The 16,584-nt window shown below is 39.8% G+C and overlaps 1 protein-coding gene across 2 annotated transcripts in view; it reads left to right on the top strand.

The window, feature by feature from the left end:
* The window catches only part of PGK1 (phosphoglycerate kinase 1), a 38,045-nt gene extending 27,464 nt beyond the window's left edge, over positions 1-10,581 (top strand). For both annotated transcript variants that reach the window (XM_054721083.1, XM_054721089.1), the window contains exons 5-11: positions 2,747-2,850; positions 3,472-3,591; positions 7,138-7,252; positions 7,487-7,666; positions 9,180-9,357; positions 9,629-9,727; positions 10,103-10,581. In XM_054721083.1, coding sequence (XP_054577058.1) covers positions 2,747-2,850; positions 3,472-3,591; positions 7,138-7,252; positions 7,487-7,666; positions 9,180-9,357; positions 9,629-9,727; positions 10,103-10,143 — 837 coding nt within the window. In that variant the 3' untranslated portion in view covers positions 10,144-10,581. The remainder of the gene's footprint in view (positions 1-2,746; positions 2,851-3,471; positions 3,592-7,137; positions 7,253-7,486; positions 7,667-9,179; positions 9,358-9,628; positions 9,728-10,102) is intronic.
* Positions 10,582-16,584: the final 6,003 nt, after the last annotated feature.

The raw sequence follows: 16,584 nt of genomic DNA, 5'->3' as shown, positions 1-16,584 counted from the left end.
GTAGTTGGGTAAATGATGGTCATAATGATAATGCTTTGGATTTAAGGCATTTTTCTTAAGAATTGTAAAGCATTTTTTCTTTGGATTTCTCTTTAAGATCACGAAGTATAAGTATCATCATTTCATAAAGAAACTAAATTTCAGCCCTGGCCAGATAGCTTAGTTGGTTAGAGAGTCCTCCCAATATGCCAAGGTTGCGGTTTGATCTCCAGTCAGGACACATATAAGAATCAGCCAATGAATACATAAATAAGTGGAACAAAAAATCTCTCTCTTGAGCCCACCCTCCCTCCCTCCCTCCCTCCCTCCCTCCCTCATTCTCTAGACAACAACAAAAAAAGAAACTGAGTCTTAGAAAGGCAGTCATTTGACTAAAGTTAGAGTCAGTGGTTCTTCTGTTGCTGAGCTTTATATATAGCTCAGTCCATTAGATATGCAAACCTTTTCTGTAGAAGGCCAAACAGTAAATATTTTAGACTTTGTGGGCCATACAGTCAATCACAACCGTATATGGTCTCTGTTGGAACTACTCAACTCTGCTATTGTCATGCCAAAACAACCATAGGAAAAAAACAACACACACACAATAAAAAAAGGAACCCCCCCAAAAAAGTTCCGAAAGCAACCATAGATAGGTAACCCACAAAACCAAGTTACTATGACCTGACAACTGGAATTCAAATATTAAACGATATAGCTGGCTCTTGGAGGATGATTTGGGATTTGCCTTATTGGTAGAAAGGAAGCTAAAGGCATCCCTTGAGTGCTTTGCATTCTTAAGGTCTTTTGTGTCTTGGGGAACAAGATACTCTGAGGCTAGTGTCTCACTCTTCTGACATTTCTTTCTTTTTTTTTAACTTTTATTGATTTCAGAGAGGGAGAGGGAGAGATAGAAACATCAACAAGAGAGAATCATTGATTGGCTGCCTCCTGCACGCCCCCTACTGGGGATTGAGCCCCCAACCCGGGCATGTGCCCTTGACTAGAATTGAACCTGGGACCTTTCAATCCACAGGTCAATGCTCTATCCACTGTGCCAAACCAGCTAGGGCCTGACATTTCTTAAGGTCACTGGAGTGCCTTCTTTCAAGCAGTTTCTTTTCTTAGCACCACAGGCTTTGGTCGTCTTGCCTTATTGTGCCTTTGGCATGATCTTACTAGTAGAAGTAAAATGCTGACCTAAATTTGGTGCCCTTTTAGACCGAAACTCGAGCTGCACAGACTCTAGGACTTGAGGCAGGAGGCAACTGAAAAATTGAGGCAAAACCTTTTATTAAGGAAGTGAGGAACTAACTACGCTAGTCTATGACTTTTAGTGAGGAACTAACTACGCTAGTCTATGACTTTTCTTTAGTTGACGTTACATTTAGTGTCCACTAGCTTTCGATGCTTGAAGTTTCAGGAGCAGGTCATGAGTTTAAAATGGGTAAAAACAAAGCGAGGACATAAAATGTTTCCTTTATCCAGTGTCTCTGCATTGGTCTTTTAGGGGCATTCTCTTCCTTCTAGTTATTGGCAGAAGAAAAATGAGAAGTGGATTCTGATTATTATTATTAATTTCTAAAGCACTTGCATGAAGAGCTTTCAATTTGCCATTTTGCCTCAAATGATTCTTGAATAGAGGGGTTATTATGCCTTTTTAATATGGGAAGATTTTAGGGATAGAGAGCAACTTGCCAAAAGTTAATGCTGTGAATTTGTGTCAGAACTGGGCTTAGAACTCAGGTCTCCTGTCATCGAGGCATTGTTTTCATTACTATATGAATCATCTTCCAGTCACCAGTAGCTGATGATATTCCATTCTAGAGAGATTATGGGGGCTTTGCAGTCTTTAGTTTTAGCATTAGTGTGCCTGTATTCTTTGGGTCATTAGAAGAAAGCTCTCATGTTCTTTGTGGCAGCTGCTTTCATCTTGATACGTAGGAGGATGGGAGTGGGCAATGACTAAAATGAACATCTGCTTTGTGCTGTGTCATCTCTCCCTTCATCTGGCTTCCTGTGCATCTTTGCTTAGTCTCCTCCCAGAGACTTTGTTCATCCTGCCATCCTGCTTTTTGTCCCCTTTGGGAGGTGGTATCCCTGGATAGTGAGCTGATATTTCAGAGCCCTCTATTTTACTTATTCTTCTTTTTTTGTAGAAGTGTATTTCTTATTTTCTCAAATGCCTAACTTCAGGAAAGGCCATATAAAATACCTCCTTTTAGTGAGCATAAAATGTTTCTGAGGTCCTTTTCTCTTGTCATGTTTCTGTCTGCCTGTTCTGTCCCAGCCTGCTGTTGTTGCTTTCATGAGGAATATGTGTGAGGACCTCTCCCTTTGCAGAAAGGCTTGGGTAGCCAGCATTCTTTCCTCTCTTATAAGGAGAATATGTTAAAAATGAGGAAATGAGTCAAGGAGAGAGAAGACTAATCAGAATCTTGTTCTAGAAGTAGGGGAGAGGCCAGTGAAAAATGAGATGTCGTTATTAGCCTTATGTGATTAAGCAGTTAAACCACGGGTCAGGAATCTTAGGTTTGCAATTTGAGGGAAGGCAAAGGAGAGAAAAAACATGTAAAGTTGACCAAAAGACCTGGAATACTTGGAGGAAAGAGCAGACCCTGTTGCTAGTTGTAAATATTGATGTCTCACTAACTCAGGGTCTTTAGAGAATGTTCAAGAAGACTCTTTGTATGAAATGCTTTTATAGTTGTCTTTGCAGCCATCAACATTTACTGTTCTTGGTTTTTCCTTTCTTTTTTCTCTGCAGGTTAAAGCAGATCCAGCTAAAGTAGAAGCCTTCCGAGCTTCACTTTCCAAGCTAGGGGATGTCTATGTCAATGATGCTTTTGGCACTGCTCACCGAGCTCACAGGTACTACGAGTCTTATTTGATATTAAGCTGGGAACAGTATTCTTCTGTTTACTCAAGCAGCCCAATCTCTGGGTTGCTTTTAGAGACATCTGTAGTATACTGTGATCCTATAGATTCTATCTCTAATTGTAGCTACCACTTAGATTGTGGTTCTTGTTGAGTGTCTCTGATCCAAAGTGGAAATAAAAGTAAAAGGTGAGAATTGGAGCTTTTTTTGATCTTCAGTAAGCAGTTGCTTGTTCTCATTGTGGATGTTTCATGTAAAGTTCACCCTCTGTGAACATTTTGGCATCAGAATCTTATGCTGTCAGTAGGAAGAAAATTTAGGAATCTTCTCTTGTCATCAACTGGCTGATTATTTATTGGAATTAAACCCTTGGCCTGAAGACTACTAATAATTGGGTATATTAAATTCTGCTTAAGGCAGTTGCTTTTCATTTGCCCCTTGACACTGCACTATTAGTAAAAAATTTACACCTAAGTGTTTTTGTTGCAGTTTAGGGATGAAAATCATGGTCTCCTGGAATCTCCAAAGTATTTCAGTGATAAGGAGATGGTCTCTAGAATTGGGGAGAATTGGTAGGGACTGACTACAATTTGAATGTCTCTGGTCTTTTCTAGCTCTATGGTTGGTGTCAATCTGCCACAGAAAGCTGGAGGTTTTTTGATGAAGAAGGAGCTGAACTACTTTGCCAAGGCATTGGAAAGCCCAGAGCGACCCTTCCTGGCCATCCTGGGCGGGTATGAAGAACTCTTCAAGATTATGCTTTCAGTAATGTGTTTGCCTGGTAGGAGGCCATAACTTGGGTGTTTATTGTCAGATAGCACAATCAAACTGGGTAATAGAGGAGAATTTAATAAAGAGACTATCTACAAAGGTATGGGTAGCTTTCAGAGAAACTTAACGGGGATAGTGCAGTAATCTGGGCCAAGCAACAGCTATTACCATCCCTAGGCCTGAAGGGACAAAGAGAGGGAATGGTTTCCAAAATCCAGAGAGGGTAGATGTATGGAGAGGGCTCTCTGATAGGACAGGGGACATAGGGATAGATATATGTCATGGAGGGAGCCAGGGAAATAATATTCTGATGTCCCTTCAATCTTCTGCTGATGCACTCTTCTCGCCCCCAGTTGGCTGCAACCCAACTAGAAGCCAGAGGGCAAGGGAGTCCCTTGAGGAAGTCCATGCAGGTCAGCCTCTTGGGATAGAGAATAGGGCTGAGAAGGAATAAAAAATGGTTCTGGAGAAAAGAATGGGAAAGGTCCACCACAGGTGCTCATCGAACAATTTTAATTTTTGATGCCTTTGAGCCTTTCAGAGCCATATAATCTGGCCAGGAATAACTAGGAGAACCTCCTCATTTGTGTTTAATATATCATTTAGAACTCATTTCTCCAGATCACATACCATTTTATATTTTCTCCTATGGGTAAATATACTATGTGAATAATTATATTGTGATGGCTTAGTTAAAATAGAAATTTTAGAATTGTGGGTCAAGAGGCTAGCTGGTTAAATTTTAGGCAATAGAGTAGGGACAGGGACCTGGCACTGCTTGGAAAAGATAACTTCCTATCACTTGGCATGGCTAACTAGGTACCAGCCTCTTTATGACTGTGAGCCTCTGACCCTTCTATGAGTAGAGCTTTAGTTCTCATGGGAATGAACACGCTCAGCATTCCCCTATGAAAGCTGACTCTGGAGTTGAGTGTCAATTTCACATAGCATAATTGCTCTCCAGGTTTTGTGAGCCCAGTTTCAGGGTCCTAAAAATAATTCAGGTGGGTACGGGTCATCTGTGTCTTGTGACCTTATAAAGTTCAGACTGATTGTTGCTTCCCTGGAGATTAGCAATTGAGCTGATTTGATTTTCTAACCTTCTGTAGACATGGAATTTGGGAGTGAGTGCCACCTAGTGGTTATGATTAGGTTTTAAACTCAGCTTGAAATATTTGTTTTGGGGAAGCTGATGTGGAGGGTTTTTGTTTGTTTGTTTGTTTGTTGTTGTTTTTTTGCCACCTTTCTTGCAGTGTAGTCTCCTTAGACCATTAATGATTTTGGGAAAAATTTTACTTTTTATTAAAAGACATTATTGTGGAAGCACTCAAACACTCACAGAAGTTAAGAGAATAGTATAATAAACCCCCAGATGTCTGTCACCCTGCTTCAACAATTTTTGACATTTTTGCCAATCTTGTTTCATCTACTGTCTAACGCTTTTTTTTTAATCAAGAGTATTTTACAGCAAGCCTTAGCCCTGGCCAGGTGGCTCGTCGCTCAGCACACCAAAAATTGTGGGTTCAGTTCCGGGTTGGGGCACAAACCTAGGTTGTGGGTTTGATTTTCAGTCAGGGTGCATATGGGAGGCAACCAATTGATGCTTCTCTCACATTGTTTCTATCTCTTTTTCCCTTTCTCTCTCTCTCTCTCTTTTTCTCTCTCTCTCTATTACTTTCTCTCTCTAAAATCAATAAACATATCCTTGGGTGAGGATAAAAAAAATAAAGTAAGCCTTAGATATCATATAATTTCACTTATAATACTTCTGCATGCATCTCATAACTGATAAGGATACTTCTTTTAAATAACTGCCTAACAAAATTTAACACTTTCATCTATAGTATCTCATCTGTATTCAGAAGTTATCTATCATCTCATAAATATCTTTTTACAGTTTGTTTGAATAAGGATCCAAATGAAGTCCATGTATTACATTTGGTAGTTAGGTATCTTTTATTCTGTGATAGTCCCCTCTTCTTCTTTTTTTAAAAATATACTTTTATTGATTATCAGAGAGGGAGAGAGATATAGAAACATCAATGATGAGAGAATCATTGATTGGCTACCTCCTGCAAGCCCCCTACTGGGGATTGAACCCGCAACCCAGGCATGTGCCCTTGACTGGAATCAAAACTGGGACCCTTCAGTCCACAGGCAGATGCTCTATCCACTAAGCCAAACTGGCTAGGGCAGTCCCCTCTTTAGTATTTTCATTCCATTGATTTATTGAAGTAGTAGGGGATTTGAGTTATATCCCACATTCTTTAGAAGAGTTTGAGTCTCTTTACTTTCCTCTTATTTTCTCCCCACCTCCCTTCCTCCCTCCTTCTCTCTCTGTATAACATTACTCCATTCTGACCCTTCATGATGACCAGTCTTGAGAAGTGAGATAAACAGTCTCTTGTCATCCATTTCCCCACATCACTATTGTTCTGAAACCCCGTTTCACAAATCCTAGCATAGTGCCTCTCACAGGGTAGCCATCATCTTTTTTTATTGAATGAAGAGGAAACAAGCCCAGGTGATTTGTTCATTTAAGTGGGATTTAGATATATAGGAATGTAAATGGAAGGCAAGCTATTACTTAGTGAGGGACATTAAAGGTTGTGCTTTAAGTGAACTCGTTTTTCGTTAGAGCTTTTTTCTTTCACAGGGAGATGGAAGGACATCTGTATTTATTGTCTTATTTCCCTCTACCAAAGGAGTAAGGGTCTTTGTTTTTGTCAAGTGATTTTTCTTGAGACCTAGAATAGTGCTTGGCACATAATAGGTACTCTGTAAATATGTTGGATCAGGTGATCCAAAAGAATAATGAATGCCATAAAGCAAATGTCTCAGTGCGTATCTTTCTATTTTTGCTCAGTATGTATTAGTTTGGTAAATAATCTGATCCTTGCTCTAGAGTTAAGACAGTTTTGAGTAGGCTCGGGGAAACACAATTAGCAATCTTGCTCAGGCATAATTAGTAATCTTGACCCTCTGATTTTTTTGGGGGAAAGAAACAAAATAGACCTATTTGGAACTCATGGTTCCTTTAGACCAGTGATGGCGAACCTATGACACGCGTGTCAGCACTGACACGCGTAGCCATTTCTGATGACACACGGCCGCTGAGGCGGCCGCATGCCGAGGATGAAACATTTGCTGCTCCTGAGGATGAAACATTTGCGAAATAATGTTTTTTCCTCAAAGTGACACACTACCCGAGTTATGCTCAGTTTTTTGGCGAAGTTTGACACACCAAGCTCAAAAGGTTGCCCATCACTGCCTTAGATGATAGTAGGTCTTCTTAGCCATTTTTGGGCTAGAGCCATACCATAAAAGAATTTCTTAGAAATGAATTGGCCTTTTGGGTTAAAGAAACATAGGCAAAGTTAGCCAATACTTTCGTCACTTTGTGGGACATTTCTCTGTTTCTGTGCCTTGATATAAAAACTCAGGTTCTATGTATTATCACTTTGTCAATTATTTGTTCTTTTGGTGATGATTCTTGCTTTCCCTTCTAGAGCTAAAGTTGCAGACAAGATCCAGCTGATTAATAATATGCTGGACAAAGTCAATGAGATGATTATCGGTGGTGGAATGGCTTTTACCTTCCTTAAGGTGCTCAACAACATGGAGGTAGGAAACCAATGACAAGTGGATGTGAAATAGCTCTTGATGAGAAATAGAAAGAAAACCAGCTTTTGACATGAGCCCTAAAAACTCCCATTTTTATTTATTTTGGCAAGTTGTTTTTCTTTTATCTTGGAATTGTTCTTTTATATTGTATTGTATCTTCTTCCTGTCTACTTTGTGAGGTAATAGTGTTCTTAGTATAGAGGCTGATCCTCATAATTTTGGTCTCTTGTGTAGATTGGCACTTCTCTGTTTGATGAAGAGGGAGCCAAGATTGTCAAAGACCTGATGTCCAAAGCTGAGAAGAATGGTGTGAAGATTACCTTGCCGGTTGACTTTATCACTGCTGACAAGTTTGATGAGAATGCCAAGACTGGCCAAGCCACTGTGGCTTCTGGCATACCTGTTGGCTGGATGGTGAGTCACTTAGGTGGTTGATAGTGTGAGTGAACAAAAATATTTTGGTATCATTCATTCAACCAACCGACAAGCATTTTTTAAAAAAAATATATCTTTATTGATTTCAGAGAGGAAGGGAGAAGGAGAGAGAGATAGCAGCATCAATGATGAGAGAAAATCATTGATTGGCTGCCTCCTGCACGCCCGACACTGGGGATTGAGCCCACAACCTGGGCATGTGCCCGGACCAGGAATCAAACCGTGACCTCCTAGTTCATAGGTCAATGTTCAACCACTGAGCCACGCCGGCTGGGCCAACCAACAAGCATTTTAAAAGAATCTCCAAGGAGGTCTGTTAGAGAAGGCTCCAAATGTTGCATTGAGATCCTCCTTAGAGGAGAATCCATGGGGGAAAAGCAATGGTATCAGATTGCTGTTGTCTTCATAGGTAATGTGGGGACCAAACCATTTTTGTTCATCTGTTGATTTCTTAAGTATTTAACTATGTGCTAGGGATGGGGCTATTTTGAATTTTTGTTTTGCTATGTAGAAACTGGTATAAGAAATCTATGAAAATATAAAGATAGTAAAAATATACTGATTACAAGCAAGGAAAAATGTATGTGTATATTCAAGACTAATTTAGTTGATTGTAGTGTTCTCAATTTTAATAGCTGTATAAAATTGTATCATGTTGACATACTAGTTTGCTTAGTCATTTTCTTTTTTTTTTCACTTTTTTTTTATTGAGGTATTATATGTGTACATATCTTACCATTAACCCCCCACCCCACACCCATACATGTAGTCATTTTCTTTTGTTAGTCATGTAGATTTTATTTAGTTCAGTGTTTCTCAAAGTGTGGTCCCAAGAACCATTACTATCATTTTGGAATTTGTTAAAAACAACAACAACAAAAACAAGTTCCTGGGCCCACCCCAGACCTACTGAATCAGAAATTCTGGCGGGGGTGGGGTAGAGCCCAGCAATTATACTCAAACAAGCCCTCCTGGTGATTCTTATGTATGCCAAAGTTTGAGAACCACTGATTTGTTCAGTGTTTTTCAACTTGGCACTATTGACATCTCAGGTAGTTTTTGTTTTGTTATGGAGGACTGTTATGGCATTAGAGGGTGTTTAAGACATCTTTGACTACTAGGTGCTAGTAGCATCCCCCACTCCCCAGTTGTGACAACCAGAAATGTCTCCAGACATTGCCATGTATCCCCTGGGAAGGGGCAGAACTGACCCTGATCGAAAACCACCAATCTAGTTCTTCACAATAATACACAATGATAATAGTGTGGCTAAGAAAGTTATTTTATCAAATAACCTTTGAGGTTTTCCCTTAGACTTGATCTTCCATAAAGGGCATGAACATGTTTATAATTTTAAAAGACTGAAGAGTATATTGGTTCTAGAAGAAACTCTGGTGTTCAGCCTTAAGTTCTGGTTTTGGTAAAGGTGATATTTGTTTCTCTAAGTAGATTTTCTTGGTAGCTCATCCTCTCTATTAACTCTGTCCCATAGGGCTTGGACTGTGGTCCTGAGAGCAGCAAGAAGTACGCTGAGGCTGTCACTAGGGCTAAGCAGATTGTGTGGAATGGACCTGTGGGCGTATTTGAATGGGAAGCTTTTGCCCAAGGGACCAAAGCCCTCATGGATGAGGTGGTGAAAGCCACTTCCAGGGGCTGCATCACCATCATAGGTAAGGGGTCATCTATGGAGCTCCTACCAATGTGAGCTGGCAGAATTCTGATCAGAGGAAAGTAGAAGGGAAATAGGTAAGTTTTCCTGGGTTTTTTGGCACAGTGACTCTTGAGAGCTAAACAGTTATATTATTTATGGAGGAACCTCTTAATGAGATGGAGTTGGGGTTTCATCAGCTTTTGGTTTGGGCTTGCAAGTACATGACTGAAGTTTTGATGCCAATTCTTTTTTTCCTCCTTTCCCATTTTTACTTGGCTTCCATTCAACAGGTGGTGGAGACACTGCCACTTGCTGTGCCAAATGGAACACAGAGGATAAAGTCAGCCATGTGAGCACTGGGGGTGGTGCCAGTTTAGAGCTCCTGGAAGGTGAGGTTCTTCCTTGATTTTTTGGCTTATTTGGGGGAAGGATGAGGGTTATGCAGTGAGAGGTGGGTAGAATGGAGTGGTGATAGTAAGTAGTATTGTCATTAGCAGTCATTTTTAGCTGGGCAGTACAAATGGAGGAGCTTGAAATTAATCTCCTGCCATCCATTTGAGGTGGGGAGGGGCCTATAGGAAAACTTATTCTCAAAGAGGTTATGGTCTAGTAGACCTGGGACCCAAATTGTAAAAGATAGCCAACTCCTGGCCATATATCATAAAGAAGAGCTGACATATTATTGGGAAGGTAGAAAGTGACAGATCTGGCTTAGTGAATACTATAGTAATACTGTCTCTTTGTGTGTGTTCTCTCAAAAACAGGTAAAGTCCTTCCTGGGGTGGATGCTCTCAGCAATGTTTAATATTTTTCCTGCCTTTTGGTTCCTGTGCACATCCCCTTAGTGAACTTAGTGCTTTCCACATCTCTACTTGATATTAGCTAAAATCTTCCCCCATGTCAAGATTCAGCTAATGGCCAAGAGATGCAGCCCAGGAACACTTAAACGGTTGCACAACATCTCAGCTCAACTTTACTGCACCCTGGACTTGCTTCCATTCTTCAGGATCCCCTTTGAATTTCTTAGTGACTAAACCATTATGCATTCTACAGTGCATATATTTATATTTTGTCTGTTAAAAAAGTAAGCTGTTAGCTTAATTCTCTTCTTGGAGTAGCTTATTCTGATTAGCTTTGTCATTGTTTTGCTACTCGCATGAAAACCAGGTGAAATTCCAGTTGTAGGGAGAGAGGGAGACAAAGTTGGTCATCTGTTAAATAAAAGTATTCATTGAAACTGGGATTCTTTTCCTGTCATACTTTGTTAGAGTGAGAACAGACTTTTCAAAGGATCAAATTATCCACATTTCTGAATGGAAGAAATGGGGCATCCATGGTGGGGAGGTGGGATTAGATAAATGTCTACTCTTTTATGCCACACATTGTGATACTTTATTTTACATTTTATTTTTATCTGTTACACATGAATGTAATTTTTTTAATATATAGATTTTGTTATTTCAGAGAGGAAGGAAGAGAGAGATAGAAACATCAATGATGAGAGAGAATCATTGACCGGCTGCCTTCTGTACACCCCCCACCACAATTGAGCCCACAACCCAGGCATGTGCCCTTGACTGGAATTGAACCCGGGACCCTTCAGTCCACAGGCTGACACGCTATCCACTGAACCAAACCAGCTAGGGCTAATTTTTTTGAATATATGTTTTTATTGATTTTAAAGAGAGGAAGGGAAAGAGAGAAAGAGACATCAGTGTGAGAGAGAAACATCTATTGGTTGCCTCCCACACGCACCCTGACCAGGGTTTGAACCCGTAACCTGGTTATATGCCCTGCGGTGCACAAGACAATGCTCAACCAACTGAGCCACACTGACCAGAGCCACATGAATATAATTTAAAGTCAAGGCTTATAACAGAAAAATAGGCCTCATCTCATTCCTCCCACTTGTGATTCCCACTCCCCAGAGGTGATCACTTTCACTTTCAACTCAGCTTTTTTTTTTTTTATGGTATTTGCCTCCATATTTTAAGTATTATGCTTATTCTGTTAACTTCTTGATATTTTTTTAAGAAAGGTGTCTATTAATTTTATACATGGGACAATTTAGCTCACTTATAGACTCTTCCACAGTACTTCTATTCTTCATTTTCCCAATATAGTTTTATCATAATTCTAGATTAAATTATACAATTGTAAGTATTATTCACATCTGAGCTATGTCATATGCTATGATTACATTTACTTATGTGACTTATTATTTTTTTTACAGGAAATATCTTTATTCAGGAGTTCTGTTTTTTTTTATTATTTATTGGGGTGAGATTGGCTAATAAGATTATATAGGTTTCAAGTGTACATTTCTCTGATACATGATATATTGCAATATACAGGATATATTGCATACCCACCAACCAAAATCAAATCATCTTCTGTCACAATATATATATGCCCCCCTTTACCCTTTAACAACCCCTACCCTCTAGTAACCACCATATGTTGTCTGTGTCTATGAGTTTCAGTTTTATATCCCACATGAATAAAATCATATAGTTCTTGGTTTAGTTTCTTCTGACTGACTTATTTCACTTCCATAATATCCTCAAGGTCCATCCATGTTGCAAATGGCACTATTTTATCTTTTCTTATGGCTGAGTAGTATTCCATTATATATAGGTACCACATCCTCTTTATCCAATCCTGTATTGAACACTTTGGCTGTTTCCATGTGTTGGCCACCATGAATAATGTTGCAGTAAACATAGTGGTACATATATCTTTGCAAATAAATGGTTTCAAAATTTTCATGTAGATACCCAGAAGAGGTAACTAATTTTTTTCAGGAAGCACCATACCAGTCTTAATGTGGCTTCTTTTTTTTATAATAGCCTTTATTTATTTTACTAGTGTCCTGGTGCATGGATTCGTGCACATTGAAAGGAAATTAATTAGAAGAAATACTTTAATATCGCTATTTTCATCTTGCTAATGAAAAGAAAATAGGATTCTACCAAGTCTCCTATCTACCTACTCTAGGACTAATGTGAAGATCAAATGAGATGAGGCACGGGAAAACGCTTCACAAACATTTGGTTAAACTAAAATGTTTGCACCTGGCTATAAAGCAAGGTGGCTTCCTGGGCTGAAGAAACTCCAAGGAGGCCAGTCGCTAGGGAGAGAAAGCTGGGCGTTGCTATGTGATGTCATTACCCGGTGCCCACAGCCACCACCAGTTCAGGGCTGGGCTGGGTGTTGGGCTACATTTTGCACCATGGGGTCTTGGTAGCATTGGCTGCAATTTGTTGGGGTGTCGCTCTAGGGTGGTGGCACGGCCCGTGTCCCACTTGGGGGAAGCCGAGTCTTGGTTTGTCGGCACCAGGTCTGCGGTGCCATTTCTCTGTAAATGGCCAGTGTGTGTCATGGCAGCTTCTGTGCTGAGTGGAAACAGCCTTAAGTGCCCATCAGCAGATGAGTGGATTAAAAAACTGTGGTGCATCTACACAATGGAATACTAGGCCGTGGTAAAAAAGAAGGAATTCTATCTATGCCTCCATCTTGACTGGAAGTCTCTTTGATCCATTTTGAATTAATTTGTATATGTGGGGACAAACTGTAATCTAGTTCTTTCTTTTGCATGTGGCTTTCCCATTTCCCCAGCACCATTTACTGAAGAGGCTTTCTTTTCTGCATAGTGTGTTTTTGTCTCCTTTGTCAAGAATTATTTGTCCATATACATGTGGTTTTATTTCTGGGCTCTCAGTTCTGTTCTATTGGTCTGTGTGTCCATTTTTCTGCCAATACCATGCTGTTTTTTTTAATTTAATAAATCTTTATTGTTCAGATTATTACAATTGTTTCTTCTTTTTCCCCCCATAGTTCCCCTTCACCCAGTTCCCACCCCACCCTCTGCCCTTAACTCCCCCCCACTGTCCTCATCCATAGGTATACGATTTTTTCCAGTCTCTTCCCATACCCACTACACCCCTTTCCCCCTGAGAATTATCAATCCACTCCCATTCTATGCCCTTGGTTCTATTATATTCACCAGTTTATTCTATTTCTCAGATTTTTAATTCACTTGATTTTTAGATTCACTTGTTGATAGATATGTATTTGTTGTTCATAATTTTTATCTTTACCTTTTTCTTCTTCCTCTTTTTAAAGAATACCTTTCAGCATTTCATATAATACTGGTTTGGTGGTGATGAACTCCTCTAGCTTTTTCTTAACTGTGAAGCTCTTTATCTGACCTTCCATTCTGAATGATAGCTTTGCTGGGTAGAGTACTCTTGGTTGTAGGTTCTTGCTATTCATCACTTTGAATATTTCTTGCCACTCCCATCTGGCCTGCATAGTTTCTGTTGAGAAACCAGCTGACAATCGTATGGGTGCTCCCTTGTAGGTAACTAACTGTTTTTCTCTTGCTGCTTTTAATATTCTCTCTTTGTCTTTTGCTCTTGACATTTTAATTATGATGTGTCTTGGTGTGGTCCTCTTTTTGTTTGTATTCCTTTTGTTTGGGGTTCTGTGCACTTCCTGGACTTGTAAGTCTTTTTCTTTTTTCACCAGGTGGGGGAAGTTTTCAGTCATTTTTTCTTCAAATAGGTTTTCAGTATCTTGCTCTCTCTCTCGTCTTCTGGCACCCCCATAATTCTGATGTTGGTACACTTGAAGTTGTCCCAGAGGCTTCTTACACTATCTTCAAATTTTTGGATTCTTTTTTCTTTTTGCTTTCCCGATTTAGTGTTTTTTTGCTTCTTTGTATTTCAAATCTTTGACTTGATTCTTGCGTTCCTCTAGTCTGCTGGTGGGTATCTGTATAATATTTTTTATTTCGGTCAGTGTATGTTTAATTTCTAGTTGGTCCTTTTTCATATCCTTGAGGGTCTCGTTAAATTTATCGGTCTTTTCTAGGAAATTCTTGAAAAACCTTATAACCGTGGTTTTGAACTCTATATCCAGTCATTTGTTTTCCTCCATTTCTTTTGTTTGTGATCTCTTTCTTTGTCTCCACATTTTCGCTGCTTCCCTGAGTTGGTAGGGTGGCTTTGTGTGCTAGGTATCCTATATGGCCCAGTGGGTCGGCCTCCCAGTTACCTGAGGTGGACACTCTTGGTGCACCCCTTTGTGGACTGTGTGTACAGCCTTGGAGTTAATTCTTGATTGTTGGTGTCACTGGGAGGAATTGACCTCTCGGCAAATTGGCTGTGAGGACCCGCTGTGTCTATAATGGAAGAACTGATGTGCTGGAGACATATTTATGGGGCAGGACTTGTTTCAGTGGGGCTTTGGTACTCACTGAGTCTGCCTCATAATGTGTCACTTATGGATTTGAGTAGTTGAAATCTGGTGTCGTCTCACACTGACCACTAGATACACTAGCTTCTGGATCTCCAGTGGGGTGCAGGTCAGCTACTGTCTGAGGCCACGCAGCAGGAGCTACAGTGAGAACTACAGTTTTCTCCTCTTTGCTTGGGGTTTGGAGGTTTTGGAGCTGTCTGACCAGAGCTGCAGTTTGTTAGGTTAAGCTGTGATAGGGCAGGCCATTTATATGCAAAAGCCGCTGTGTGGAGCTTGGGTGGGTTTGTAGATTGTGCGGGGCGGGGTCTCAGGGAGTCACTAGGCTAGGGCGTGGCAAACAGCGATGGCTGTCAGTCAGCTGTCTCTGCGTTTCCAAGTCCCCGTATCCTGTGCCCCAGCGCAGTAAACAATGATTGCTGGGCACACCTCTGCAAGAAAGTCACCCTCACTTTCCGACCCGATGGCAGACAGTCCAGCTTCTCCCCGTAGGAGTTTTGGTTCCCAGCGTCACCCCTGAAACTGGAGTTCAGAGTAATCGGGAGCTTGTCTCCCTTCGGGTTGAAAAAAGCAATGCACCCAGTTGCCTGCCGCCAGCCTGATTTGTGCGCCTCTGTACCTCAGCTTTTCAGTGCTTGTGCACGTCTCAATGCTCTTTTCTCTTTCCTTCTGGTTGTAGAACTTCCACTCAGCCAGCTTTCCCGTGGTTCTGGGTGATAGATGTTTTGTCTTTTAGTTGTAGTTTTGAAATTGTTGTGCGAGGCAGCAGTTTAGGTGTTTACCTATGCCGCCATCTTGGTTTCTCCCAATACCATGCTGTTTTGATGATCTCAGCTCTGTAATATAATTTGAAGTCAGGTAGTGTGATACCTTGGCTTCATTCTTTTTTCTCAGGATTGCTTTGGCTGTTTGGCATCTTTTATGTTTCAATACAAATCTGATGATTGCATTAAATTTGTATATTGTTTTGAGTAATATGGCCATTTTAACTATGTTGATTTTTTTCAGTCCATGAATACAGGATATTTTCCATTTTGTTGTGTTTTTAATCTCTTTTAATAATGCTTTGTAGTTTTCATTATATAGGTACTTCATATCTTTTATTAAGTTTATCCCTAAGTATTTTATTCTTTTTGTTGCAATTGCAGGATTTTTTTCAATTTCTTTTTCTGAAGTTTCATTTTTAATATATAGGAAAGCAGGGGATTTTGCACATTGATTTAGGGTTTTCTATATACACAATCATGTCATCTACAAAAGTGACACTTTTACTTTTTCATTCCCAATCTGGATGCCTTTTATTTCTTTCTCTTGCCTGATTGCTCTGGCTAGGACTTCTGGAACTATGTTGTATAGGAATGGTAAGAGTGGTATTTTTGTCTTTTTCCTGATTTTAGAGGGAAACCTTTCAGTTTTTCACCATTGAGTATGATATTGACTGATGGTTTGTTATACATGGCCTTTGTTATGTCCTTCTATTCCTATTTTATTGAGTGTTTTAATCATACATGGATGTTATATCTTATCAAATGCTTTTTTTGCATTATTAAGATCATATGATTTTTATCCTTTGTTTTGTTAATGTGGTGTATTACATTGTTCAGTTTATGTATGTTGAAACATTCTTGTGCCCTTGGAATGAACCCACTTGATTATGATGTATTATTTTTAAAATGTATTATTGTATTTGATTTGCTTGTATTTTGTTTAGGATTTTTGCATCTATATTCATCAGAGATATTATTGGTCTGTAGTTTTCTGTTTTTGTGTTATCCTTGCCAGGTTTTGGTACCAGAGTTACAATGGCCTCAAAAATTGTGTTAGGAAGTATTGGCTCTTCTTCAACTTCTTGGAAATAGTTTGAGAAGAATAGGTTTCAAATCTTTGAGTGTTTGGTAGAATTCACTCATGAAACCATCTATCTGGTCTTGGATTTTTATTTTTGGGAGGTTTTTGATGGTTTCATTTTCCTCACTTTGTGATTCAG

The sequence above is a fragment of the Eptesicus fuscus genome, chromosome 1 (genome assembly GCF_027574615.1).
Source record: "Eptesicus fuscus isolate TK198812 chromosome 1, DD_ASM_mEF_20220401, whole genome shotgun sequence".
Taxonomy (NCBI): Eukaryota; Metazoa; Chordata; class Mammalia; order Chiroptera; family Vespertilionidae; genus Eptesicus; species Eptesicus fuscus.
Note: the sequence above shows the minus strand (reverse complement) of the source record. Positions and strands in the feature narration are given on the sequence as shown.